General features: G+C 32.6%; 1 protein-coding gene across 6 annotated transcripts in view; it reads right to left on the reverse strand.

The window, feature by feature from the left end:
- Positions 1 to 26,478, reverse strand: part of LOC143253621 (heparanase) — a 99,651-nt gene extending 73,173 nt beyond the window's left edge. The window contains exons 1-4 of one of the 6 annotated variants that reach the window (XM_076507759.1): positions 26,073 to 26,478; positions 25,145 to 25,450; positions 13,165 to 13,346; positions 5,538 to 5,705 (exon numbers count right to left, since the gene is read on the reverse strand). In XM_076507759.1, the coding sequence (XP_076363874.1) occupies positions 5,538 to 5,705; positions 13,165 to 13,346; positions 25,145 to 25,443 (649 nt within the window). In that variant the 5' untranslated portion in view covers positions 25,444 to 25,450; positions 26,073 to 26,478. Of the gene's footprint in view, positions 1 to 5,531; positions 5,706 to 9,177; positions 9,354 to 13,164; positions 13,347 to 14,395; positions 14,488 to 25,144; positions 25,451 to 25,644; positions 25,731 to 26,072 lie in introns of those variants that run through there. The other 5 variants (XM_076507756.1, XM_076507757.1, XM_076507758.1 and 2 more) reach the window with 5 other exon arrangements.
- Positions 26,479 to 27,734: the final 1,256 nt, after the last annotated feature.

The following is a 27,734-nucleotide window of genomic DNA, read 5'->3' on the forward strand; positions in this document are numbered from 1 at the left end:
ACGAATAATTAACTTCAAAAATTTGGAAAGTGTATTAGAAAGTTTCACAACAATGCTATAAGAGTACAGCTTTGTTTTACAATACTGTCCTGGTCAGTAGGCAACAAAGAGATGTTAAAATAATATTCCTATCAGCCTATGAGATCAAGTCTGTTGAATATTTCAATTCTAGATAATGTGCATTGGCAAAATCTACTGTAGCAACAGTAACAAGAATGATGTAATTGGCAATAATTCCAAGACTGAGTGAATATCATAAATGACTATTGAGGAACCTCAGAAAGCACTAAAGAATCCAGATAGTTTCAGTGCTACTTGGTCTGCAGAAAAGTGAAGCAAATTGTCAAATAGAATACTGATGCATGTAACTTATGCTACTTAAACACTTAGTATCAAGGGTAGGATAGCTTGTTGTACCATCTACGTGAATCATTAAGTCATAATAACCAACATGTGATGTAGTTAATGCAAGTGCTAAAGGGAAACAAGGTCTGTCAAATACCACAGCTGACATTTTCTACCCATACTTACATAAAGATGTTGATCAATGATGCAGGTTGTACTACATGTGCTGCCCAAAGGAAATCTGCTGTGTCAGGTTTTATCCTCAGAGAATCACCATAAATATAGCAGATCCTCTGTTGAAAATTGAGAAAGGTAACTGGTATATACTCATTGTTTAATGATTTTTACCAAGTGGATTAAAGCTTATCACTGCTCAACACCATAAAATGTGCTACCTGAACAAAAGGTAACACATCAGCTAACTTTACTAAACAGTGTTAAATGGAGTAAAAATGTGTACTTCACCATGTCTGATGGTTTGGTTAAATAGGTGGTACAGACCAAACTGGTTAGGATGAGCATCTACCACATACCATGATAGTGTATTATACAACTGAGCAACCATCAAGTGATTGTTAATTAAATCTTATGATGTTTGAAGAAGAGGTACAATTCTAAGTAAAAGTGATGTATGGCCTTCTAGGTAGTGTAAATGTGGTGAAGTGTTTGCAACAAAATGAAAAAAATAGCTTCAAATTTGGAATTGGTATGTATAGTGCTTGTTGATAGCTCAATAAGGCAATTTATGACATGAACAAGTATTGCAACATATCAACATGCTTATAATCTACATCACTATGAGCCTACCAAAGAATAACAGGTGAAAAAAAAGTTTGCATCTAGCAACAAGAACATGTCACATGATTTTGACATTGCTGATGACAAAGAAAAAACTGACAGTTCATACCTGGGTATACAAGATAAACTGGATGAGATAATAGTAATAAAAATGTTGTAATGACTTTTTCAGGTGATGATCTCTAATCATCATGACTAAGTTTAAATGATTTACCAGCAGTTATGACAATGAACTGATAAAAAGAGAGAGAGAGAGAGAGAGACTGAAAGGAAATGATATTCCATTTTCCTGAGCTTTTTTTTTGGTACAATATCTTCAGGATGTGGTGAAATAGCTATTTGATTATTGTAGAGGAACTTCTCCACAAAATATGCATTACATTCCAAAATAGAAAGCTAGAACAATAATTTTGTTAACTAATACATTATAGAAAATGAAAGTTGATTTTAAGTGTTTATAAAAGAACTCAGCAATAATTTATTTTCAAGCTCTTGGGTTAGATTTTATGACATGTTTGCTTGTACAAACTGCCTAAACAAACCTGAGTTGTTGCAAATAATGACATAAACTTATGAAACCACACAAGATGGCATGTACTGGTCTGTTATGTCTGAACTAGTCTTCCAACATGTAAGAAGTTGTGCTTTATAACAAACAGAAAGAAATGTGACCTTTATATAAAAAAAAGGACATTGCATACCTTTCTGTAGATTATTCCACTTTATTTTGTCTATTTACGTGATGTACTGGTTTTTTCACAACCCACAAATGGCAGCATTAATAAGAAAAATATGTTTATTCAAGTTAATTGCTGCATTATGACATTATGATGTCAAAAGTAGTTTTGTTGTTATCCTTGCATACTAGCATGCAATGATTAATCAATTAATAATTACAACCAGTCAAAGACTTTTCAAAGACTAGTTTACCATCAAAAGCTTGTGAAATTTCATGAAGATACACAGAACATGCTAGAAGTTATAGAATGGAAACCATAAAGGTCAATTTGGGGTAAGAACTCAACTGCTTTGACTGAGCCAGTATTGGACAGTGCTGAGACTGAGTGGATGTTGAAGAACAGGGTAATCCATTTTACAGAATGTTTAATAATACCCAATTAACTGTTTAGAAAGAAGAAAGATACTCAAAAGTTCTGCGTGAACATTACTTTGATGAATATTGTAATACAACGTTGACACCTTTTTAATGCTATGGAGGAATAAAGGATTAGATGAGAGAAAGGCATCACTGGACTTAAACTTCTGGATAGACATAAGTTATGCTGGTAATAATGCAAGTAGAGACTGTATACATAACCTGTACATGTTGCAGTTGTCAAAAAAAAACTTCAGCCATGACAAAACAGAGACCTGCAGCTACTTAGGTATTGAATTACACTACTATTCTTATCAATTTATTTAACCCTAATGTGAATGGTATCCTTTACTGTGCATGACACATGGTTTTGATATTTTACATTCAAAATTTAAGTACTTTTTATGTTACACTAATATCTTAGCTAATAATCCAAATTTTAATAATATATAATTTCTAAATTCTTGACTAGCTCTTTAAGGCAATATTTTATAAAACCATGAATTTTCACTGGTGTGACATGACGTTTTCTATAGGTATCTTTTCTTCTCTATTAAATCCACCACCCCTCCACTAAATTACTCACTATAAAATCGTTATTTTTCCAACAAACCATAATTTTTATAGCCTTCAATTCTGCTTGGTCACAGAGCTATCAAATATAAAATAAGATCCCTCCTGTCCCACCTACCTGTTACATCCTCTCTTTCAGGATTTGTTAACAGTTCTCTCTTATGTTTAAAAATATATTACCTAGAACCAATAGAAAGTCAAGGTTTTCTTCATCTATCAAACAACATATTATATTACATTGTGTTCAGAATAGTTAATCATCAAGTTCACTTGTAGTACAAGCTTTGTTTGGACCAGAAGGTTAATGACTAGCTTGAATAAATTTTTAATGGCTCTTCTTGATGATGAGAAACCCACTTGAAATAAAAATGTATCTCAGAATGGCTGAAATAGGTATTAACACTTTTATTGATAAGCAGAGAAATAAAAGTATTAAATTCTGAGATACATTTTTAATAACTCTTGTTGCATAGTTACAAAAAAAACTATAAAAATAGTGATTGTTAGAGGAAATTGTCTGCTTTTGGTATTTTGTTATTATATGTTCTTTGGTGCATTATTTAATTAAATAAAAATTGCTTAATACCTTACTACCATCAGTATAAAAAAAAAGTAGGGTTAAGTGTGATTGATAGTCAATGGCAAAAGAAAAAGAATACTTCAGTATGTTTCATATTTCTTGTTTTTCACATTTATTCTTTACTTATTATTATAAAAGTAACTAAAATGTAAAAATAAGGATCTATTTAGGTTGGCTCAGGTTATTTTAATTAAAATGAATAAAAAATCATACAATAAAAATATTTCACAAGACATACACGTGAGCAGCTCAGGGTAACTTGTGGGTAAAATAATTTGACAGCATAACATGAGCTGCATGTTCCCCAAGTGATTTACAACTCACAATGAAATATAGTAGTCAGACATACATTGCTGATTCAATTACACTATGTAACAAAATTTTTACTTTTTCTTGTTCCTGGGCAGAAAATGTTATTTCCCAATTGCTTATGCCTAAAGTAAATGGAAAAAACCTATTTTTCTCTTCAAACTTTGCTTTTGTGACCTGGATAATGAAATTTTCAAATTTACCCATATTTCAAAACATTCCAGGTAGATTCAGCACTGAGTAGCTGATAGAGAATTTTCTCAAACTTACAAGAATTTTCTAGAATATTGTAGAATTTGTGAAAACTTTCAAGAACCTTTTAGAATTTTCTGGAACTTTCCATAGTAATATATATACAGAGGCTCACAACTCACCACTTCAGTTTAGTTCTAGCTGCCTAAGTGAACACATAGACCTATCTGATTTTATCAGAGCTGGCATCAAAAGCTGCAAGCATTCTGCTGTGTATGTTGCCAATTTATCAAGACAAGAGCAAAAAAGTACTCTGTAACAGCATTTGTTAAAATGTGTGAAGCCTAGAAGGCATATTTTGGCATGCCTGTCAGGGATTAATACAAACCTTGAACACCTCATTTTACCTGCAAGCACTGCAAAAAAACTCTAGAAGGTAAGACAGACAATTTTTGCTTGCTTGAATAGTAAGATTTTATATTATTCAAATTTTAGACCTTTTAAAATTTAAATATCTTTTATTTTATTTTTTTTATTTCCAATAGCATAGGAAAAATATCATATATAAAATATTTTGCATGAACCTCTTACACATTAGTTGTGGATGAAATAACTTTATTCTTCATAATAACAATTTCATTTTACTCTTTTGCAGGAAGGTACAGAGGGGAAAAGAGAGCCATGAAGTTCACTATTCCAAAAATTTGGCATGAACTCACTGACCACTCAAGCAATTACTTCTTCTGCATGGTGGACCCTTCCAAATGTCAGGCTGGCAAGAATGCAACTGTTATCATGCATCCAGACCTTCTGTCATCCATCGCCCCAGTGCCACACTGCCCTGAGAAAGCAGCCATCCTCAGAAGAGAGCAGCAGATCAGAAGAGGAGATAGACATTGAAGATCCACGTTACAATTTCAGAGGTGCAGCTGGTGATAGAAACCCATACTACCCCAACTAAAGAGACCTCAATGACTTGATCAGAGATGTTGGTCTAACAAAGTTGAATGCCAAGAAAATATTTGGGGGCTGATATGTAAAAGAGATTTACATTACAATTACAAATCTCGAAAAACTACTCACTTCTAAACATTTCTGTTCATTTTTGTAAAACTTTAGTATAAATACATGCAAATCTTGATTCATATGTTGTTTTATTCAGACCTTATGTGAATGAAAATGTGCAAATGTGCCCATTTTTACATAGAAAATAGGTTAATTTCTAAATTTCATTATCCAGGTCACAAAAGCAAAGTTTGAAGGGAATAATGGCCACTTTCTACACTTTTACAACATAAGCAATTACGAAATAACATATACTATCCAGGACCAAAATTTGTGTTACATAGTGTTATTTACACATACAAGAATCTTACAGGTCTGTGAAATGCAAATTTGACCAAAATATATTAAAAGAACATAAACTACAATTAACATTTATGATTAATTTCTAGTTATATTGTTTATAAATGATGAAAATGAGAACAAACATGTAAAGGAGGTAACTGTTTAAAAAACAACTGTAAATTACATTTGTAGCAAACATTCATAATTTAATAAATGTTGTGAAACAATACACAAAAGCAAAATGATTAAACCTTAGCCTAGTCAAACAATCTTAAATATAAAAAAACTTACCATTACCTAGCTCCCAATCAACAGAAAACCCCATTTTATCATTGAACCTTAACAGCTTCAAACTATTCCTTGGATCCCATTCATCATAAAAGTCACGTGTTAATGCATTCAAATCAAAAATTAGTTTCCATCCCACCTTCCTAGTAAACCTGTTCAATTTCTTCCAATCCATTTCTGGAAAAAAACATTTTGGAAATCAGAGAAATAAATAATTCCTTGTACTAAAAAAATTAAACACAGATTATTAAGAGAAGCAAAACCTTATAATAAGACCTAAGTATCCTTAAAATAAAAAGTGAATGAGGGGAGCCATTAAGGTTTGTAAATAACTGAAAATGTGTTCACTTAGTGAATTACAGGTAGACAGAATTGGTCTATCAAAAGTGTTAGGTTTGTGATTTTTAAGCATGAAACCAGAGTCAGAAATCAGTAATATCAACTTTTTATCAGGTGTAGATAAACTCCTCAGCATCAGTTAATTTGTTGAATGCCGGTGATGGCTTCATGATATTTTGATAGTGGATCGTCTTGAAGTAGTTTGAATACGTCACTCAGGTAACGTGACTCTTCATGGAGATAAAGATCCTTAAGCCATGTGAGCACAATTTCACCCTTAACTGAAGATCTGACACTAATATCATCTTGAGAAAGAATATTTTGTAATGATTTGTGTTCTTCGTAGGTGAGGTTGTTCTTAGATTTTAGTGCTTTGTAGTCAAGTTTGTTAATCTCAGGATAACATTTATCTTTATAATAATCAAATAGTTAAAGTAATGCACACGGAGGGGTCCATTTGCTGGGAATGTGTTATAAATTGTAATGGGGATCTTCAGTGGCACTGGTTTGTGTGGTCACACTGTTTAGGTTAGTGCTGTTTATATCCTGTTCTGTAAGGCAGTTTTATTTTTTTCACTTAGGTTTTGATTAAAAAATAAGCATCGACTTTTAAGCACTGAAAAAAAATAGTTCTCAACCTCTTTTCAAATGAAAGTCAACAAATGTGATGATATGGCCTTTGACCCATGACTCATTGTGATAGAGTTAATGTTGTGAAAGTCCCACCACATGAAAGTTTACTATTCTGTTGCTACTTCACAAAGGAGCTCATCTTTGTAATTGATTGACACTAGCACCTTCACTTTCTTCAGTGTGGGATTCTAGCCCTTAATGATGCATAGAAGTAACAGTTCTAAAATTAACATTTTCCTCATCTGAAAATGTATTTAAGGTATATTCTTATCTCTCTTTTGACATGGCACATAAAATTCATCAAAGATCGTGTTAGTGCTCATTAGAATTGCTGTGCATGGCAGTTGTATTGCCTTTTTTTTGGTGGAGGGTTACAGAATTATGACAGTTGTCTTATGTTGGTATAATATATGTAGATAGGTGTGAGGGTGGGAGTTTGTTCAGGGTATGTGGCACGCACAAGAAATTCCACAGAAGTGGTGTTCAAGAAAGTGTCTGTCAGTGGTGTAGAGTAATATATATATCTGTCCGAGATACATTTTCAAGTAAGGAAAATTTTAACTTTCACTTGTATATTATTTACATTCTACTGTAACATAATACAAAATTGTAGCTCAAACTACCTCACTATGATAAAATTTGATAATCAATATTTGGTGGAAATTAAATTTGTTAAACCATTTTTTTGGTATTCAGTAGCCTACACCTCCCTTCCTTTGAGTACAGTTTAGTGGTTTGGTTCTTTCTTACAGTTTAATCATAATTAACACTATATCACTAATGGTACTTTTTAAGTTGTTTTCTGAAAAAAATTTTTTTTTATTAACTCTTTTGCTGTAAGCAGGTTAGAGACCTTGTCATGGCCTTTTAGAGAGTTGTTTTCAAACTTTTATTAAGTAGCTTCAATATTTGGTATATCAATAAAATTGGCATTAAAACTTAGTTTATAATTAAAATTTTAGTATTATTTTTCTTTGTTTCTTTTTAAGAAATTAAAACATATCAATCAATTTTTGATTGCCATATTGAACCTCCTATTCTCTTATTCTCAGTTTATTTAATTATGCCTACCATACAATATGTACAGTTACTATCAAATAAAACTTGAATTTGAGATATAGACAATTTAGAAAATTAAATAACAACCTCCCACCTCTCATGATTTGTTTATATGTCAATATATTTAGCCAATATAATGGTTCATCCCACTACAACAGTATTTTGAAACCTCTTGTCTCACCCCACCTACTTATTTCACTAAGCATTTACTACCAAAAGAGTAGTTTTTTTTGTGTGTAAAATTTCATGTGTATGAAGTTTTTTATTTATTCTTCTATCTTTTAACAAAAATGACTCCAACTTGAGTATTTTTGAATAAATTGTGTTTATTGGCTGATGAATAAGTTTGCTGAAAGGGAAATGGAATTTTATTATCATATGCATAAATAATATCTCTGTATACTAATATGGTATACTATTAAATTCCAAACATCATGGAAGGATGACCAATACTCAAGCACTTTCAACATATATTGGATTAGCTCTGAACCATATAATAAACATTTTCACATATTCAAAGTGCAATCATATATCCTATCAAATTCTCATTGTAAACATTACAGGATATCCAAGTTGCTAAATTCCACATTGTGTTCTCAGAGCAGTGATCAAGTCAGCTTATTTCTTTGCACGTTTGGTTTCTCTTGAAAGTATTTTATTACAGTGTCATGTACACAGTCTTATGACATAAGCAGTATTTTGTTGCTTTATTTTCAGCAAATTTCTACTTCAATTATTGACAGTAAAATAAACACAGAAAATAAATGTGAAACGTTTAGCAGCTCAAAATTTCAAGAAAAGTACTTTCAACTTTATAATTAATAATTAAATAAAAAAGGCACAGCTGCTCATTTTGTTTCTGATTTTACAACTTTTCATTATGCTTTGAACAATGGGGGGTCAAAATATTTCATGAAAAATGTATCAATTTTAAAGCTTTAATTTTAAAGCCATTGATGTAAGAACAATAATACTTTTTAAATTTTAAAAAAATATTAAATAATAAAAAAGTTATGACAAAAAGAGTGTCGTGTTCACAGATAGGATTTGAGAACAGATTAGTATAGATAATCCAGGCTTATCTTGCGGCCGCACATTTTTCATAATTTCGCTCATATTTTATTATATTTTTCATATTTATTTTAAACTTTCCATTTTTATGTAATTTGAGCCATAGAATTCGAATTTGGCATTAAAAAAAAACATAATGAACCACATTTAACATATAGAGACATTTATTCAAAGAAATATAGTCAACAAATTTTGAGATGAACTTGACATTTATTACTGTGTCCACACCTTGTGAAAAAGCATGATCAATGTACCATTTAAAGCAATGAAAATAAAGATATGCTTTTAAGAGATGTTACTGATGATAATAAACAATTATTATTTTATTTTACACATGCTTTAATAATAATTAAAATATATCTTTCAAAACTTATGAAAAAAGTAAATATGAACATTGTTGTGTATTATCTTCCTATCATGTACCAATGACTAAATGTCAGTACTCAATAAAAATCATGCCATTAAATATCACTTCATATATATCAAGTTTAGTGTCACTTTCCAATTTTGTTACATTATATCTGACAAAAAGAAGGCCTATATCAACCTCAATCGTATTAAATGTTCAAAAGTAAACTTTTGGTATAAATTTTGTAAACATTGTCTATGCTGGTAGATGACTTTGTGGTCCACATCCGCCCTCCTGAGACTGGTTCCATTCCTAGATCAACTGAAAGTACAAACTTCTCTTGCACCCATTGAATGTCTTTCCCTGTAGGCCATTTGAAGTGGGTTGCATTTCCTGTACGGGCACAGAAGTTTACTTGAACTCTTCCTGCATCATGTTGTAGCACCAGACCTGAAAGAAATTATATATATATATATATATATATATAACTTACATATGTGTGTGTGTGTGTTATTTACAAGGTATATATATATATATATATATATATATATTCTCCATTCTCACACAATGTAGGTTTTATTTAAGAATACTATTGAAATGATGTATCATATTTATAACAATATGATACATCACTGTTAAATTGTAGCTATAGGTTAACTAAGCCTACATTGTTTAATACTCTGATCACTGGATACAAACACAGGACACAAAAAACACATTCTATATATGTATATAGATATATTTATTTACTATATATAAATTAAACCTTTGCTATGTAACGTCAACTGTCCGCAATAGTGTACCGTACATGCTTATGACGGGGGGAGCAGCTTATTTTTTAAAATAATATTCCTTCCATTGCTAACAAATTTATCAACAAAAAACGTCTGTAATTTCCTATTAACATTTCTTATGAAACATCTCTTAATATCATAGATAAAGTAAGTTTATTTGTTTTTCATCAGCTACTATAATCTTCTACCCAAAATATCGCTCCCCTCCATATAATTGACTCGCCCTGATCACTTAGCTGGCTGGTCAAGAACGGGACCAGCGTGCTGGCCTCGCACAGTCAAAACACAGAAATCGCATCGGTTTAGAAAATATACTCTAAAACAACATCAAACTTGGTCAATATATTCTATGATAGATAACCTATCGAATGATATACGTTGCTTACCTCTAATATTCCCCGAAGGGGAAGAATTCGAATGTAGACTTTCTGTGATTCTTTGTTTATGTTTTTGTCGAGATATGCAGAAACAACAAACATTCACGTGATCGAAAATCTGTGCTCTGATTGGTTAACATCAATTCAGGTCAACACGTTCCGGTTTTCTTCGCGCCAAAACAACACAAAGAGGGGTTGATCTGAAAAATTGCGCTCCATGCGCCACGAGCAGCCGCACAACTTATTCCAGTGATCGGCGTTTTTATCGGTTGCCTGTTCATATAGTACGAACGCAACAAATAATTTCTTTTGTTATAAACAACAATAAACATTTGTAGATTAAATTTAAACCAAACACATATATCTGAAAGTCACAACATGGTCGTAAAACGAACTTTTATTTAGACACCAAGTTCAGCGTATTTGCAGCAGGCTAGCATTAAAGTGGTCGTACATCGCGTGCGCGGCCGCCAGCGTTGCTAGATGATTTGTCTAGTGGCTAAGAAATCAAACACACTTATAGGGTAAAGGTAATAACTGATAAAATATAAAATTTTACTGAAAAAAATTTTACATTTATTTAGAAAGTTTTGTAGGTTAGACAAATGAAACTTACGTTTTGAGAAAAAGAAAAATATTTTAAATTTTCTTTACATTTAAACTATTCAAAGAGATTCAATATATTCATGAACAAATCTTTAATTGTATACAAATAATATGTAACATGTAATATTTTTTATAAACGTTTGCCAGTTTGTGAAGATGCAGATAATGTATTAAAATTTATGATATGGAAATTATTAAAAATACAAAGAGGTTCCACGGTTGGTCAAATCAACCACTCTTGTGCTGAGAGAGTTAAGAACCTTAGCTCTTCTAACAAAGATGTTAACCTTGAAGATGATCTAAGAAGGTTGAAACATTGCTCTACACTTTATTTTACTTAAAACATTTTACTGCCCATATCAATCATCTTTAGAATACATTTTTTACTTCAAGTGGGTTTCTTGTCATCATGAAACTCTCTTCTATCAAGCCATCTCTTATTTTCCTTTACCATACAAACAACAAACAGATTTAAGACATTATTGTGAATGATTTTCACATTTTAAAAGGTATCTGACAATATACTTTTCCCAGACCCCTCCATCATCTCATACTAATGCAATACTAACATTAAAAAAAAAAAAATAATTTTTTACCTCAGAACCTTGTGTTACAGTTTTACTGTTCAGATAGAAACACCTGATAGAACATGTGTATGTGTGTATTTTAGTGAAATTAAATAATTACATCCAAATGAAGCCAAATAAGTAAACAAAATCTTGAGGAAAAACTGCATTAAAAACAGCAAATTCAAACCTCTGATTAATTATGTTATAACCATAATTTTTAAGCCATAAACAAAACATTAAAATTAAACAAAATATAGTGCATACTGAAGTTACATGACTTGTACCCTAGGATCTTTTTTAAAAATATGCAACTTCATGCAGTATATTTTGTTTAATTTTAATATGTTTTGTTTATGGCTTAAAAATTTATGGTTATAGTGTGTGTGTGTGTGTGTTTAGTATACACACACACACACACACACTGATAGATATGTATTTATTGTTTTTGGTGGTTTAAACTATAACACATTTATCTTGGAAGGGGGGAGCCAGAATGGCAAAAAACTAAGAACAGGTAATACCTACAAAACTAATAGGGTCATGATGGAAAGTCTTGGTGTGAATATATAAGGAGCAAATAACTTAGGTAAAGGTAAAACAAAAACAAATAGATTGCCAGATAGAAGGAGTCAAAAAGGGATAATGAGAAAAATCCTAAGCAGAAAGAAGAGATTATATATATAATGGATAGAGAGAAAATGGTTACAACTGCAAACCATAGAAGAGATGTGTTGAGACAAGGAAGATGAGGAAAACATTTATCAGTGAAGTGTTCAGATAGAAAGGAACTGGAGTGGACAAGAATGTTTGGTAAAAAAACAAACAACAACAACAAAAAAAACAGATGAAAGCTTATAAATTAAAGGAACCTGACAGTCATCAGAATTTACTGATGAAAAAGGCAGAACATCAAATACCTAACTGATGAGTATAGCAAATAAAGAAGGATGAGGTACCCTTTCTTCATCAGGAAGAGAAAAACCAGAAGCAAAGGCTGGAGATGGGAAAAACAGAATTTTCCATAGGTACAGTAGTCTCCACAGAAGTCAAAAAACAGAATAATGAGGCACCTGAGTTGGAAAAGGAACCAAACACTAAATGCAAATAGTAGTAATGTTATGAACAGATACTGTGCCTCCAGTCACCAATGATTCAGGTGCAAAAGACTCTTGAACAGGTAAATCAAAATTGCAATCATGTGTATGGAACAAAAATGTAACAAGGACAAAGGTAATATAATACTATGCAATGAAATGCAGTCCATAAAAGTGACAAGAAACTCTAAAAGACCCATGAAAAATCATATCTGAATATAAACAATACTGAAAAGAGAATGAGACAGGATCCCGTACGAGTGCTCACGGGATTACTGTGCATGGAGTTGTGTCATTCTTCTACAGGAGAAACTCTAAAGTATTATGTCAATTACATCACAGGCTGGCACACAGTACATGTAAGCATATACATCTAGCACTGGGAATATATTCAAAATTTGTGACATGAGCAAGAACTTCCATTTAGTAGTGCATAGGTAATATTTCTGAAATATAAAGAGGTAGCCATGTTTGGATGGGCTAGCAAGAAAACTACTGCTTACAATAACTGGGGTATGAACATGATAATTAAAACCCAACTATAAACTATAACACAAACAAAGGCATAATATACATTACAACTGAAAACAGAAGAGTTTAGACATTGCCAAAGTTGCTTTTTTTAAAAAAAGTGAATTCAACAATTCAACCTTTTTCATTATATTGACAAAACATGATACTGAAACTTTTAACCCAAAAATTAATATTGAAATATTAAATGTACTTTAAGTCTAGAATCATTTACCTGTTAATGTGATGTTGGAAATTATAGGTGTCTTATACCAACCTCCATGGTAAATATTCAGGTTTTTTATTAAACTGCTATCATCCATTGTCTCGTTAAAAAAAAGATAGTCAGCACTTGTTCCCCCAAATCTTAAATAAGCTGGTGATAAGGATTTTGCAAGTGTCTGAAGCAAAATGGAGCTGAAAGATAAGATACCAAAAATGTACATATGCATATGTACATATTTACATTTATCTTTAATTTCTGTATTATCCTGAAAATGCTTAGAACTAAAAGCGAGCTGAAAAGCAATACTGTAAAACACTTTGAAATAGTGATAAACTAGTTCTTAGATTAGTCTCTTATCTTTTCCATAATTCTTGTACATTATGATAAATATCTAAAGTTACTTTTCTACCTTCAGTATATTATCATTGCAGCCAAAAAATACCAAATACACTAAAACACAAGAATATGAAGATCAGAATCAGTCCACAAAACTGATATCTTATATGTAGTTATATTAACATGTTTTTAAACTAATACTAATATAAAATAACAACAGTCTACAGTAATTCATACATAGCTCAAACAAACTAAAGAATATGCAATCACATGTTCATAGGTTCTTCCTTTAAAATGTAATAAGCATATGAGTAATGAAGCACACTATGCTAATATAATAAGAGGTAGGCAATCAATGATTTATGAGCATAAGAATGGTCCAAAGTACTCCTGTTATAGGGTGTTTATCATTTTGATCAAGACTTACCAAATCTACATATTTTTGTGACATCTCACAATTATAAGCATAAGGAAAAGTTTTATTAATAGCAGGATATTTCTGTTGCATTTAATCCCTATTGTCTTTTTAATGGTATATAAACCTTGAACTGCTTAGTACTGATCATTCATGAAGAAGAAAAACAAAAACCTAGAGTATGTTTTTCCACCACCAATAAAACTTTTTCTTACACTTGCAAACTGTTGTTTGCCTATTTATTATTACATGCAAGCACTATTACCATAAACTTAATTTATTAGTAGCTAGTAACAGCAACTTCCATCATGAGCTAATGAATTTTGATTTGATTTACACCTACAAATATTTCAAAATTAAAAGCTTTCATTGTGTCATATTTCTTCCCAATCTCAGTTGGCCAAAAATCATATTACAGTAATCTGTATTTGTAACATCAAAAGTTACATTTCCATTGATTTACTAATAATCTGATTAACATTCAATTACCTTCAACAAAATTTATAATAAACACTGCAACAGCATGAGCATGCTATATAGTTTAAAAGAATATCTGATCAATAAAAAGACTAAACAATCTGTCACATTTTAGTTAATTTTCATGACTGTTATGTATGTGACATTATTAGCCAATCAGCACTTAGTATTTTGTATGTGCGAGGCTATTCTAAATAAAGTACAGGAAGCTGTGGCACGTCTGAGTTTTGTTGTTACTCGATAACAAGTGTTTTATGAGAACCCAAAGACATAACAATGACTACCATTACAATTCTATATTTTTAGAGTATTTATTATTGCAAACTACTATTATGTATATTCCCCTGGTAAAACATCTATAAAACTAATGCAGAAATGTTATGTATACAAATTTGATAAACAGAAGTAAATCACACAAAAAAACTTGAAGTAAACTCAAATGTTTTACTAGACTACACATTTTTTATCAGTTGAAATCAGGCAAAACAGAAAATGTGTTAGCAGTAATACTTGCATTTTGTAAAATTAGGGGAAGCTCTTTTAGGATCCACTTATTAGCATAAAATGAACCAATAACTTTTTTATTTTCAAAGTTGTAAATTCTTACAAGTAGTTGTTTAATTTTGACTTTCCACATTCATATACAAAAACAACATAAACTGTTGAAATAATTTACCTGCTGCCATTTATACTTATTACAGTAGGTAAACTGTAGAATGATGAACAGAGGCAGGCAGTGATTTTAGGAGTTGAGACAGTCAGATGTGAAGATAGTAGACAACAAGGTTATGCAAGGTAGTCCACATATGAGCTTGAAAGATCTTGTCAAACAGTCACTGGAAATGAGCAGCAAGAAACTGGATCTCATGGGACAAAATATGGACCATGTCTCCTTTCCAAACATCTGTAAACTTAGGGAGGAAGAACTGGTTTGTAGAAATAGGAATATAAGAATGCAAAAAGGTGTGGGATTAGTCACTAACATAAAAATTTGAATGACAGCAACTGCAGTCTTAAACTAAGAGAAATAAGTCTGAAAAGTGGAGGAGTATGTAGGTTGCCAATGGCTCAAAAGAGACACAGGTAAGAACATGCTGGATAATACTGATGCCCCTGTTAGACAGTGGAACAGGGCAAGCATATGTCTGAGGGTAAAAAGGACCACAATAAGGTAGAGAGAACAGGGGAGGAAACACCTTGCATTATCATGAAGGGTGAAAAATGTTGAAGACAAAGCCACCCAATAACTGGTAATGGTAAAGACAGCTGAATCCTGTTGAATAGCCAGTGAAGGAAAAGAAAGAGGTCTGACAGCAGGATGATTAGAAGGAGAGTGGTGTTAAATGGACCATTAATGAAAGTCATGCTTCTCACATGGGTAGATGTAGAGACACCCAAAATAAAAAATACTATCAGACTGGAAAATCTAATTCAATATGTGATGAGTCTGATAAATCCAAATGTGAAGGTAGAAGGACGAGATTCCTTGATGGGAAGAAGATAAGACATGTTGAAGCAATAAAGTATATAAATGGCAGGGAAAGAGGGAGTTGGACTGTCAGGTAACACACAAGAGGAAGCCAACCAAGGGGAGGGCCATCAAGAGAACACATGAAGTGTCTGTAGTCAAGGCTAGTTGGTTGGCTGATTTAGTGTTTTATGGCACAAAGCAGCTAGGCTATCTGCGCCAAACGTCCAGTAAAAAGGTAAAAATAAATTAAATGTAGTAAAATACATAAAAGGAAATGAATGTAAAACAAAACATCATTGAAAAACAGAAAAAGCATAAAACCAATGCTGACACCTAGTCTACAATGTTAAGAAAGAAAGCAGAGTAAGAGAAGTTGTAAAGGACTTTCTCTAGCATAATGGTAATGATTATAACCTGCCAGGAAGACTAACAGGTAAGTACAAAAACCACTGCCACTCACCTGAAGTTGGGCTTTCCAGTCCTGGTTCCAGGTTATGTGTCATAACAGCCATTATCAAAAGGTAAAGTAATAAAAGTTTTAAAAGACATGTAGCAAAATTGTAATAATAATTAGCCAAATGTCTGGTAAAAAGGTAAAAGTAAAGTAAATGTAATAACATTCATAAAAGAAAATGAAGGTAAAAACAAAACAGCAATTAAAAACATAAAATGGCATAAAACCAATGTTGGCATCCAGTCCAAAAAGTTGTAAAGGACTTTCTGTAGCATAATGGTAATGATCATAACCTGCCAGAAAGACTAACAGGTAAGTACAAGAACCACTGTCAGTCACCTGAAGTTGGTCTTTCCAGTCCTGGTTCCAGGTTACATGTCATTATGGCCAGTACCAAAAGCTAAAGTAATAAAAGTGTTAAAAGACAAAATTGTAATAACAACTCACCAGGACGACTAACGGGTAGTTCAAATAGCAGCATTAGTCATCTGAAGTTAGCCTTTCCAGTCCTGGTGTCGAGTTATTTAATGTTCAAGCCATTTTCCAATTTTAAATTGAACTAGAGAGATCGAGACTCTTAAAAGGGAACCACGATTAAAAACATGTAATGAATAAATATCAAACACTTAAATGAGATTAAAAAGATTAATGGCCATTAAAAAACTAAAAACTTTATCAAGGTGGACAGTCAATGTTATGGACAAACCTTGGGACAGAGCATGTTTATAATAGTGCTGTCGTTGAGAGTCATAACAATGGCAAGAAAGTAAAATGTGGCTGACACTGATTTGAGTGTTACATAAACTACACACTGGTGCAACAGTTAAGGACGAAGAAAACGATGAGTTAAAAAACAGACCAATGTGTAGTCTGGTTAGAGCAACTTCTTCCTTCCGAACCTTATGAAAGCTAGATGGCCAAAGCCCAATACAGGGTTTCATTTGGAAAAGCTTGTTGTCGCGTTGCTCACTCCAAGTCAAAGCTAGAGCCTGAGGTAAAAACTGGAAAGGTGAAATAGCATCATGATATGTGTAAGATTAAATATGGTAGAAGAGAAAGACATCCAAGAACAAAGGAAGGAGAGCAAATGGTCAAAAGAGAGAAAACATAAAACTGAGGGTAAGCAAAGTGACAATGAGTGTAATCCCACAGGAGCACCTCAACTGAAAACTGGGAGAAGCAACCATCTGTGGACAAAACAGTTTACCCAAGAGAGGCAGTCATGGGAAAAACAACTTTGTTCCTACAACCCAGGCAGGGCAGATGTGTATAAACCTAGTAACAATCAACACCAGGTCACCTATAAACCCAATATCCAGGCAAAAGTTGGAAATGGGAATGCAACTGTGGTAGAAAAACTCCAGTCCAAAGCCAGATAGCATTGGAACTTTTTTTTATATGTAGTCCACTGAAGGATGACGATTCCTACCAACCACATTTGTAAGGACTTATTTTGGCTAGTTTTAGCTGATCCAACCCCAAACTTCCCAGAAACCAACACAATGGCAATGCTAAGATTGGGGAAAGCTAGTCAGAGAGGTGAGCTGCATGAAGTAGATTTGACAGTACAATACCACTTAGCATCAGGAATTTGCTGCCTGGCCAATGATAGGAGGAAAGTGCTCATCATCTACACTGACAGGACACCACCATCCTACTTTCATCTGAATGGAGGTGGTTACACTCAGGACAAAGCCTCCATGGTTCATCATCACAATGACTACTAACTGGTAAGTGGCAAAGACTCCTGTACTCCACTGGAAGAGGGGGTAACAAAGTGGTGGTGAGTCAGGAAAAATGCAACAACACAGAAAAAGTGCAATGAATGACCACATAAACCCTAATTTGAAAAGCCAGCCAAAACCAATCCATTCAACTAGAATTGGAGAATGAGCCACAATCCCCAAACTGCTTTACTCATGATAGCCTTTGAGTTGATATGTGCCTTATTTATGAAGTGAGATAATGCAAGAAGCCCTCTAGCAGTCTTGTGGAACACACCATCTCATTAGCAAGCATTATAGGCATGTAAGATCATATGATGTAGATGTAAAGTTTAATGCACCTGGAAAGGCACAATTTACTACTGGAGTAGGATCCAGAGATGTAGAAATTGGGTACTGTAAGGATAAAATGTATAAAAAAAGGAATCTACCTCTTCGGAGCTAGTAACGGGTAAGTAGAGTGGCAACATGATGGAGTTGATATTTGGAAGAAGAGGTAGCCAAACAATGATGAAAATGTGTGATGAAAGTATGTAGGGTAGTCCACATGCCAATTTGTACAAACTCCTCCACTGAATAATGTAAGTAAAGAGCTAGAGAGAGAGTAAGTAGTAGTTGGTGAGGAAATGTGAGAAAGTTGATATTAATGTACATCCATCGAAGCATAGGCTAAATCAATGAGGTGTCGTAGCCTTCTCTTAAGAGTAACAGAAGAAATACTTTAGGGTGATGAGGAATTCTAGAGCATAAACAGATGAGAGCATGAACCATGAAAAGAAGAATAAGCAAAAGAACAATCAACCACTTGGATGGGACAAATAAAACTATTCAGAATAGAATGATAACACTATTGATAAATGGGAGAAAAAATACAGGAAGTAGCAATGGCATACACCCCACACTTCCTGTCACCACAGCTGAAGGACCACCATGGAGTGAGATATTTTACAGGAAAAAGCAAGAAAAAATGAAAACTAGCTGAGACATAAAAGAAGTAAGACTCAACACTTAAATACATATATGCTGGGAACCTTGAGAAAAAATGGGTGGAAAAAACCTGGAAGTAAATGAAAAGTCCATCCAATAGGGATTATAGCCATTAAGATCAACACTGGAAGGACCAATATTGTCAACAAAAAAGAATCCCTAGGAAGAAGTAAAATAATGGGAAGAGGAAACAACAGAAGAGACACGAAAATTAAATTTAAGGCTCTCTGATAAAAGTTCCAATATTTAATAACTGTTTGAAAAAAAAAGGAGGTCAAAGACCTATAAATTCAACAAAACAGGCCATAGTGATCCCAAATCTATAGGACAGTCACTGCCAAAACAAATAGTACTAAAGTCTACAAGTAATGGAAGGATGGAGGGGAAGAGGAAAAATTGTGAGAAAGAAGAAGAGAAAGACAGGAAAAACAGAAGCACAAAAGAGACAGTGCACCAGAAAGAATAAGACATAGCACTGACTTGCAGCCCTAATATCTGACAGAATGATTCAGGTATACCAGTAAAATCACACAGGCAGATAAAAGGAGCCAGAAAAAAGTATATCAGATGCAAAGGAGACAAGAGCATCACACCCCATCCAATTATAGCAAACAAACAACCACATAAGAAGCAAAAATATCAAGGAAGGTACACACATCACTGTAGAAAAGACATAAATGATGATTCATCAAATATTTCACAGTGAAATGGAGGATTGCCATGGAAAGAAGAATAAAGAAGGAAAAATAACAGAAAAGGGTAGTGTGTTCAACAGTAAGGTTGGAAAACTAAGCCTAAGAAAGATGAAAAGATAGAGTATCTGACCCAGAATCCTAAAGAAAAATGATACAACATAAAGTCATGCCTAGTCACATGAGGTAACACAGGAACAAGAATAAGGTAGGTATGCCTGAAGATAACGGTACAAATAAATATGTAAAAACATACCTTAGAAATATAGCCATGAAGTGCTGAAAAAAAGGCTGATGTAGAATCAAGACAATATGACTATAACAAGACAATGGTAGGTGGGAAAAATAACTGGTAAATTTCTTCCATCATGAATGAAAAACATAGGCAGAGGTATGCTAAGGATAAACAAACAAACAAAACAACTTGGGTCACGTGAAAGACTTTGACATATATTGCACAAAAGTTGTCTTCCCTCCCAACAGACAGACAAACCCAAAATCAATATAGTGACAAGTTAGTGTGAACAAAGAAATGTTGTTTCACATTAGACAAAGTGAAAATTACAAACAAAACAACACGTGAAAGACTTTGACATCTATTGCACAAAAGTTGTCTTCCCTCCCAACAGACAGACAAACCCAAAATCAATATAGTGACAAGTTAGTGTGAACAAAGAAATGTTGTTTCACATTAGACAAAGTGAAAATTACTCGCATGATGTAAGGTGAAAGCCTTAAGGCTAGCAGCAAGCAAAAATTGTGCATATAGAGGGCAGCACAAATTAAGGAGATTTATTATGTTATGGGTGGTGTCATATTGGAATTTATGTTCATCTCCCTTTCCCTATCACTAACGACATAGATCAAACATAGATGATGCTTTGATACTGCAAATTCCCTTAATGCTCTTACAAACCTTAGTCACATATCTCCAAATCATCATCTAAAAAAAGTCAGAGATTTTAATCTTTCCTCATAACATCAGTACACAAGTAAAACTCCACAACTGCAGGGAGGTCCAAGCCAAAAAGGTGACCAAATGAACCAGAGTTTAAGTGTTCAAGATAACAACTACAAGGGCACAGTTAAAAAGGAAACCTATTAAGATATGATAAAGCAACAGAAAAAAGAACAAACAGAAAGAGACAAAGCATTTAAGGAAAATCAAGAAGAAAGTGACAGGAATTTAAGAGTTAAATAAAATATTTACTATTTAAAGAAAAATTAAAATAAATAATTCTGATTAACCCTCAAATGGCAGCAATTATCAATTGATGCTGCTACCTACAACATTCCCACTATTTAAGGGTTAAAGACATGATTAATGAAGCTACAAAGGACACAAAAATTTATTATATCAACAAGTTTGAAGAAATGTAGAAGGAAACAAAATATCTAAAGGCATCCACAAGGTAAAAAAGAGCATAATTAAGGAAGAACATAGGTGATGGAATAAGGCATGTTGCAAATAAATTATATGCAAAGATTTAACCAGTCACACCTCTTTCTGCATCAACTTAAAAGTTCCAACAAAAAACAATATACTACTAGATATGGAATAGAATAATTTATTTGTTTTACACCTATTACCATTACTGTTTTACCACTTGTTTTTGAATGACCTACCTAAATTACCAAATCCAGTTACAGAATTTAGCTGTCCAGTACAACAATCAGCAAATCAAGAAGAAGACTATGATGAGAAAATACCATGAAAGTCATACCAGGTTCAATTTCCACAGGGAACTTGTGAATAGTGAACTACGTCATTTAGCTTGTTACCCATTTAAGAGGACAAACTTTGACAGCATTAAGTAATCTTTCAGTTTAGAGCCATAATAGGTACCAAGCATTAGTAGCCATTTTATTGAATTGGTTAGAACTGTAGTAGAAGAAAAAAAAATATTCAGAGCAAAGTTCCAGAATAGAGTACAGAGAAAATACTTTAGATGAACTTACAGAAGAGTTGAAAAGATTTGGCTAATTATCACTACTAGACAATTCTTGTAAAATAATAAATTAATTGAAATGTGACCAATTTACAAGCATCATAATCAAGCAGGTGTGCATCCTCAAAGGAAGCTCTGTAGTAAGCAATGGAATCCATTAAGGCTGCAGATTAAACACTGTCAAAACATCAGCTCCTGCTGAACAGAGTTTAAATGAAATAAAAGGTCTTGTAAGAAAGCTATTGAAACATAAACCACAAAACAATAATAGTTTCATGTATAATGTAAGAGAACATCCCATCAAAAAATGCAGACAAAAGCTTAAGGAATAAGAGCTCCTCCCACAGGATATCTATAAAACAGAGGTAAGTTTACAGATGTAGGAAACCTACCCATTACAGACAAGACTGAGGAATCAACAGTTGTAAGGACATCAGTAAGACAACATTTCCAGAAATTAGAATGAAGGAACAACCGAATGCTAACCTATAATTTGGAAACATGAAAATTAGCTGGATTTGAGAGGAAATATTCAATGAGAATAACCAGTCTGTCTCAAACAAGGTAACAAGTTCACTATTTGAAGAAATCATTTCATAAGTTAATATGTTTGTTTTGATAGGAAGCCTTGTAACATGGTGATTGACACTTGTTCTACAGCTGAAACAGTTCAATCCAATTTCTGTTCCCAGATATTAAGAAAGAGAGAGTGATGTAAACATCAAGTGGGCATAATGTTGCTGTAAAAAGAAAGTTAGATGGTACCCTTACTAGGTTCTTTCGCCTTCAAGACATGCAGGTAATGGACACTGATGAAGAGTAAATTGTGAGAAATGACTTCACATGGAGACAAACATGAAAAACAGTCTAGATTCAGACAGTTTCATTGTTTATAACCAAGAAATCTTTACTATATCAAATGTTTAATATCCAGTGGAAACAAGTATGACAGTCATTTTACCACCAAGAAGAGATATGCTCATATCAGAAGTATATATCAATAATTCTTCATACTGCAATTGGGAGTTGGATGAACTCACTTAGATGTTAAGAATAAAGATGTATCTGACTTTAATCAGTTCTCATTACAAGAGAGGATAAATCCCAATATTAAGTGGTTGTTTGTAGGAGAGTTGATCCAAGCAAAAGTCATTCCCCATGATTGATTTTGGAAGTATGTCTGTGAGAGAACAGTTAACTGTATAATTGCAAAGAATAATTTGTCATCAAAACCTTAAAGTGCAGAGGACCCTGAAATTTATATTGGGACTACTTCCAAAGTATAACCAAAGTTGGAACTGCCAGCTGATAAACTACCCTAGATCTTCTTTAGCAACAAGACAGGAATTGAAAATAAGAAATTGAAAAGATGCATTCTCAGCTTTATATCACAAGCTTCAGAGAAAACCAACAAAAAAAGAAACTTGTTGACTGGTTGAATTATGGTCATTTTTTATTTTTTTTGTATTAGATAGTTTATAGAATTTCATAAACTAAAAAGGGAAGTTTTATAAGTTATACTTATGAAGTTGTAATTCAATTTAAATGTTAATGAGAGGGTGCATAATTATAATATGAAGCAAATCTAAGAAATATGTAAAACAAGTGTAGATCACAAACATGACATTCCATGAAGCATCACAAGTTAAGGTATGAAGTGAGTTGAAAGATATTCAAAGACAAACTAAGTAGTATTAAGGGTTATTTAAAGTTTTTTTTTAAGATAGATAAATCAGTCAGCATGTTTTTATGAAGTATTTGTGTCTGCATTTGCCATTGAACTTATCAACTTTGTATACATAAATTGACCTATTTCACATTAGTTAACATCATTTGTGATGCAAGGGTTCAAGCTTGTAGAAAAGTTGTTACCATTATGTGGACTAGACACTGAATTATCTTCATCAGATTATTTAAAAGGACTTGCCAATGAAAGAGCAATGCTAAAAAAAAGCCAGTAGATCACATATCTAATCCCAAGTGTTACTCAGCACACTCTGCTGATTATGCCTATAAATGAAGTTAGCAATAAATCTAAACTAGCATTGTTTCTAGTAGCTTTCTTGATTAATTGGTGAAGAAAGCCACCCGGAATAGTTTTAAAAAATTTTTCTCCCTCATAGGGCCAGAAATTAAAAGCATCCATAATTATGACTTCATTAACAGCTAAAACTTTAAACTTACTGTAATGTTTCTCACTAATTTCATCAGTATCATTTGGTGGCTTGTAAAAAATTCCCACAGAGTCTTTTTGCTTTATATCCACTAATAGAAACAAAATAGATTCAATTTCCTTATTATTAATATTGTCAACTTCAACAGGATGTAACTCACATTTTACAAATAAAGCCACTTCTCCCCTATTTTCATACTCTATCCCTATTAAATACCATGTAACCCTTTATTTCAGAGAAACTTCTGTCATCACAATCATCTATGTTTAACCAAGTTTCAGTTATTCCTATTATATCAAAATCCTCCATTCCTACCCATACTCTAAAAATCAACTATTTTATTTCTTATAATTCTAGTATTACAATAGTAACAACTAAACCTACCCTTATTATAACTTCTTCTATACTCATTTCATATCCTAAATTTTTCTCTGCCTCATATTTTTTTGCATTTAGTGTTTTTCCTGATTCTCACCTCTGTCTAGTCCTAGTTTAAAATTTCTCTAAAAACAAAGTTAATAATCTTAGCAAACAAGCTAGCCTTTACCCTATTTAAATGTAAACCATTGATTCTAAAAAAAAAAACCTTTCTTCTATTGAACTGATCCCACAAGTCCAACTACCCTATTTGCTTATCCTCACATACTAACCTAATCCTATCATTTAGTCCTAGTGACCTACTTTATTAGCAGTATCCCTGATAAAATTAAGTTATTGTATTTCCTTTAAATGCCTTTATCAAGCCTTTGTTTTTATTAATTAGCTCCTTTGATCTACTTTTCCCTGTATCATTAGCCTCAACATACACTGCATTTCTTCTAGTCCACTTTCATTATTTCTCCTGCTCTGTCAGTTATATATTCAACCTGTGTCACTGGATATCATAATCTGATTTGTTTCTCCTATATACTATCCTATCCACATGTCTTGTCAAGTAATCATCTACAACATCCTTATCATACTTATCTGACCCTGTTGTTTTTCTTCTCTCTAACAGTTTGTTATTTACACAAGCCAAGGGCTGAAAGTTGTTTCTCAACAGAATAAGCTCATTATAACTAATTTCCATACTTTTTTTACTTCCTAAAAGTTATTGTTAGCAGATGTATCTCTTGTATGTAAAAGCTTATGCTCCTCCCAGAATCCTCCTGCCATTTCCCTATATATTGCCTCCACTTTGATTATGATAGCCCACAACTTCTCTTCCAATCTATAAACTCTACATAAAATTGCACTTCTTCATCATTAGCTTTGTTAAAAGTATATACCAGTTCTAAATTCCCAAATAATATAGTATTTTTAGAACAAACCTTGTATTAAACTTCATCCATGCTTTGGGTAATGAAAGAATGCTTGTATCCAATGCCACACTAAGAAATTTATCACTGACTGCATGCATGCTTGTTTTAGTATAAACCTTTAAACAGATGTTTACTTTTTCTATAGGCCTTTGAAATACATCTTTTTTCCAGGTAGATTCTTCTAAAGTATTTACATGTAGAGAAAGTAGGGCAACTGTATTGCAGCATACGATTATGAAAGACCAATTTGTCAACGGTTTTGTTAAATAAATGCTCATTCTTCTAATCTTCTTATGAAACACCTTCATAAATTATCTGCAAAACATAAAAGGACACAGATATATCTCAACCCAAGATTCTGTTAAAAAGAGAATTTGGAAATAAAAACTTTTAGTTTTACACAAGTAAACATGCAATATTCTAAAGAGTAAAATATAGCCAGTCTGAGCCTTTTTCAAATAAGGTCAGCTGAAATTTACAAAATATAATACTTTCTAATTGTAAAATACTTAGTAATTATTCATATAATCAACTTGTTCAACAGGAAAGTTTCAAAGCTAACTCAATATGATTTAAGAAAACACTTGCAACCACTTCTTCCTAAAACTTCAGTTCCTTTTCTTATAACAAAGTATTAACATTTTAAATAAAATTTTTAACAAAAATTAAATTAACAAATATGTTGTAAAGTAATAAACGTTACATAAATCAATTATACTAACGACAATAACAAATTAAAAAGAATAATTATTAACTCACTTAGGTGACGAAACAACTTATAATAAATTTATCCGCTATCACAGAATAATAACAAGTTTGTGAAAGACCAAATTCTATTTTTAAATTGTTAGGGTTTTATTTACTCTTCATTTAGCCATCGTTCCAAAATTTACTTCAACTATAAAGTTTATTCACATTAACAAAAGCATTAACTTACCTTCTAATAAAAGTGTGTCAAATTTGAGTAGGTTTATATTATAAAACTGACTCAAGCTTTCCTTAGTGGTGACATACAGATATTAATTTTATAAAAGATTATGAATGTTTGATAGTCAATTGAAATGTAGTGTCGTGATATAACCACAAAATAAAACTCTTTCTTGAATTTAAACAAGTTAGGTCACAAGACGTATATAAAATGAATTATTGCTTATTGATATTCTCTCTTTCTCTCTCGGGATTTAGGTAATCGTACGTACACTGAAGGGTCAGGTGCGCTTTGACCTCTTCCTCCTTCTTTTACTTGTATGATCATGCAGTGTAATTTGGTATGATGACTGCTTTAGGTTTAGGGTTAGAGTTATCTGAGTTTACTCCGACCCTTTTCAGGGCAATGTCCATGTACTAGTTTCGTATATTTAAAGATATTATTTGCCCTATCAGTAGGGAGTCTAGTTTAATGGTTGTCTTGTTTTTGTCCCTCCCTTTTATATATATATATTTATTTATTTATTATTTTATTTATTTTTGTGTTTAAAATATATATTAATCGGGAAGAGATGTTTAGGACTACCTCCATCATGTATGCGGTACCTGTCTAGTTCGCATAATAATTCATTTTTCATCCAATTTTTTTCAAAATACGTTATTTTATTATGTAGGAGTCTATCTACTATGGTTGGTATGTTTTAATATTTGTGTATGAATTTTGATGATGTGGCTCTGGGAACTCTGTATCCTGTTGTGAGGAGTGTGTTTTGTATTGTTAGCAGCTTGTATTTGATTATTTTGTCACTTACAGTAATCCAACCTGGAGTTGCATAGTCAATTACTGGTCTAATATATGTTTTGTAAATTTTTAGTTTATTGTCTGTTGATGCTCCACTGTTCTTACCACTTAGACTCCTAACATAAATGGTTCTTCGCCAGACTTTACTTTTAATTTCATTTAAGTTAATCCATGTTAATTTTGAGTCACAGGTTAGACCTAGACATTTTGCCGATGTGGTAGTCTGAAGTAGTATTCCATTCATATATATTTCCTGCTGTACTCTTTTGTGCTTTGTCAGTTTGGTAAATACGACTAATTGTGTTTTGCTGTATTTATTTTTATTTTGTAGTTTTGGCAGTATTCGCTCATTCTATTTAATTACGGTTGTATGTTTGTGACTGCTATTGCTGGCGTTGGAGCACTTTTCCAGACTGCCATGTCATCAACGAACTGTGAGAACAATCTATGATTAGGATCCTTTAGTGGCATATTGTTTACATATGTGCTAAAAAGTATAGGGCTAACCACCCCTCTCTGAGGGACGCCAGCTTCTGGAATAAAGTGCTCAGAAAAGGTTCCCTCTACATTTATTCCACATTTTCTGTTTTCCAAAAAGTTAGATACCCAGCGAATAATTCCACACGGTAGTCCCATTTCATGTATACGGAACCGTAGACCACTGTGCCATACAGTGTTAAATGCTTTCTCAATGTCAAAAAAAGCAGGCGACAGTGCATTGTTTTTGTTAAACCTATCTATTATCTCTTCAGTTAGTCTGACTAAGTGGTCAGTTGTTTGTCTAAATTTTCTGAAGCCATTTTGTTCTTTAAGCAATTTAGAAGTTATTTCCAAGTATGTGAAGAGTCTATTGCAAATTATGCGTTCTAA

Source organism: Tachypleus tridentatus, chromosome 6 (assembly GCF_004210375.1).
Source record: "Tachypleus tridentatus isolate NWPU-2018 chromosome 6, ASM421037v1, whole genome shotgun sequence".
NCBI classification, from domain to species: domain Eukaryota; kingdom Metazoa; phylum Arthropoda; class Merostomata; order Xiphosura; family Limulidae; genus Tachypleus; species Tachypleus tridentatus.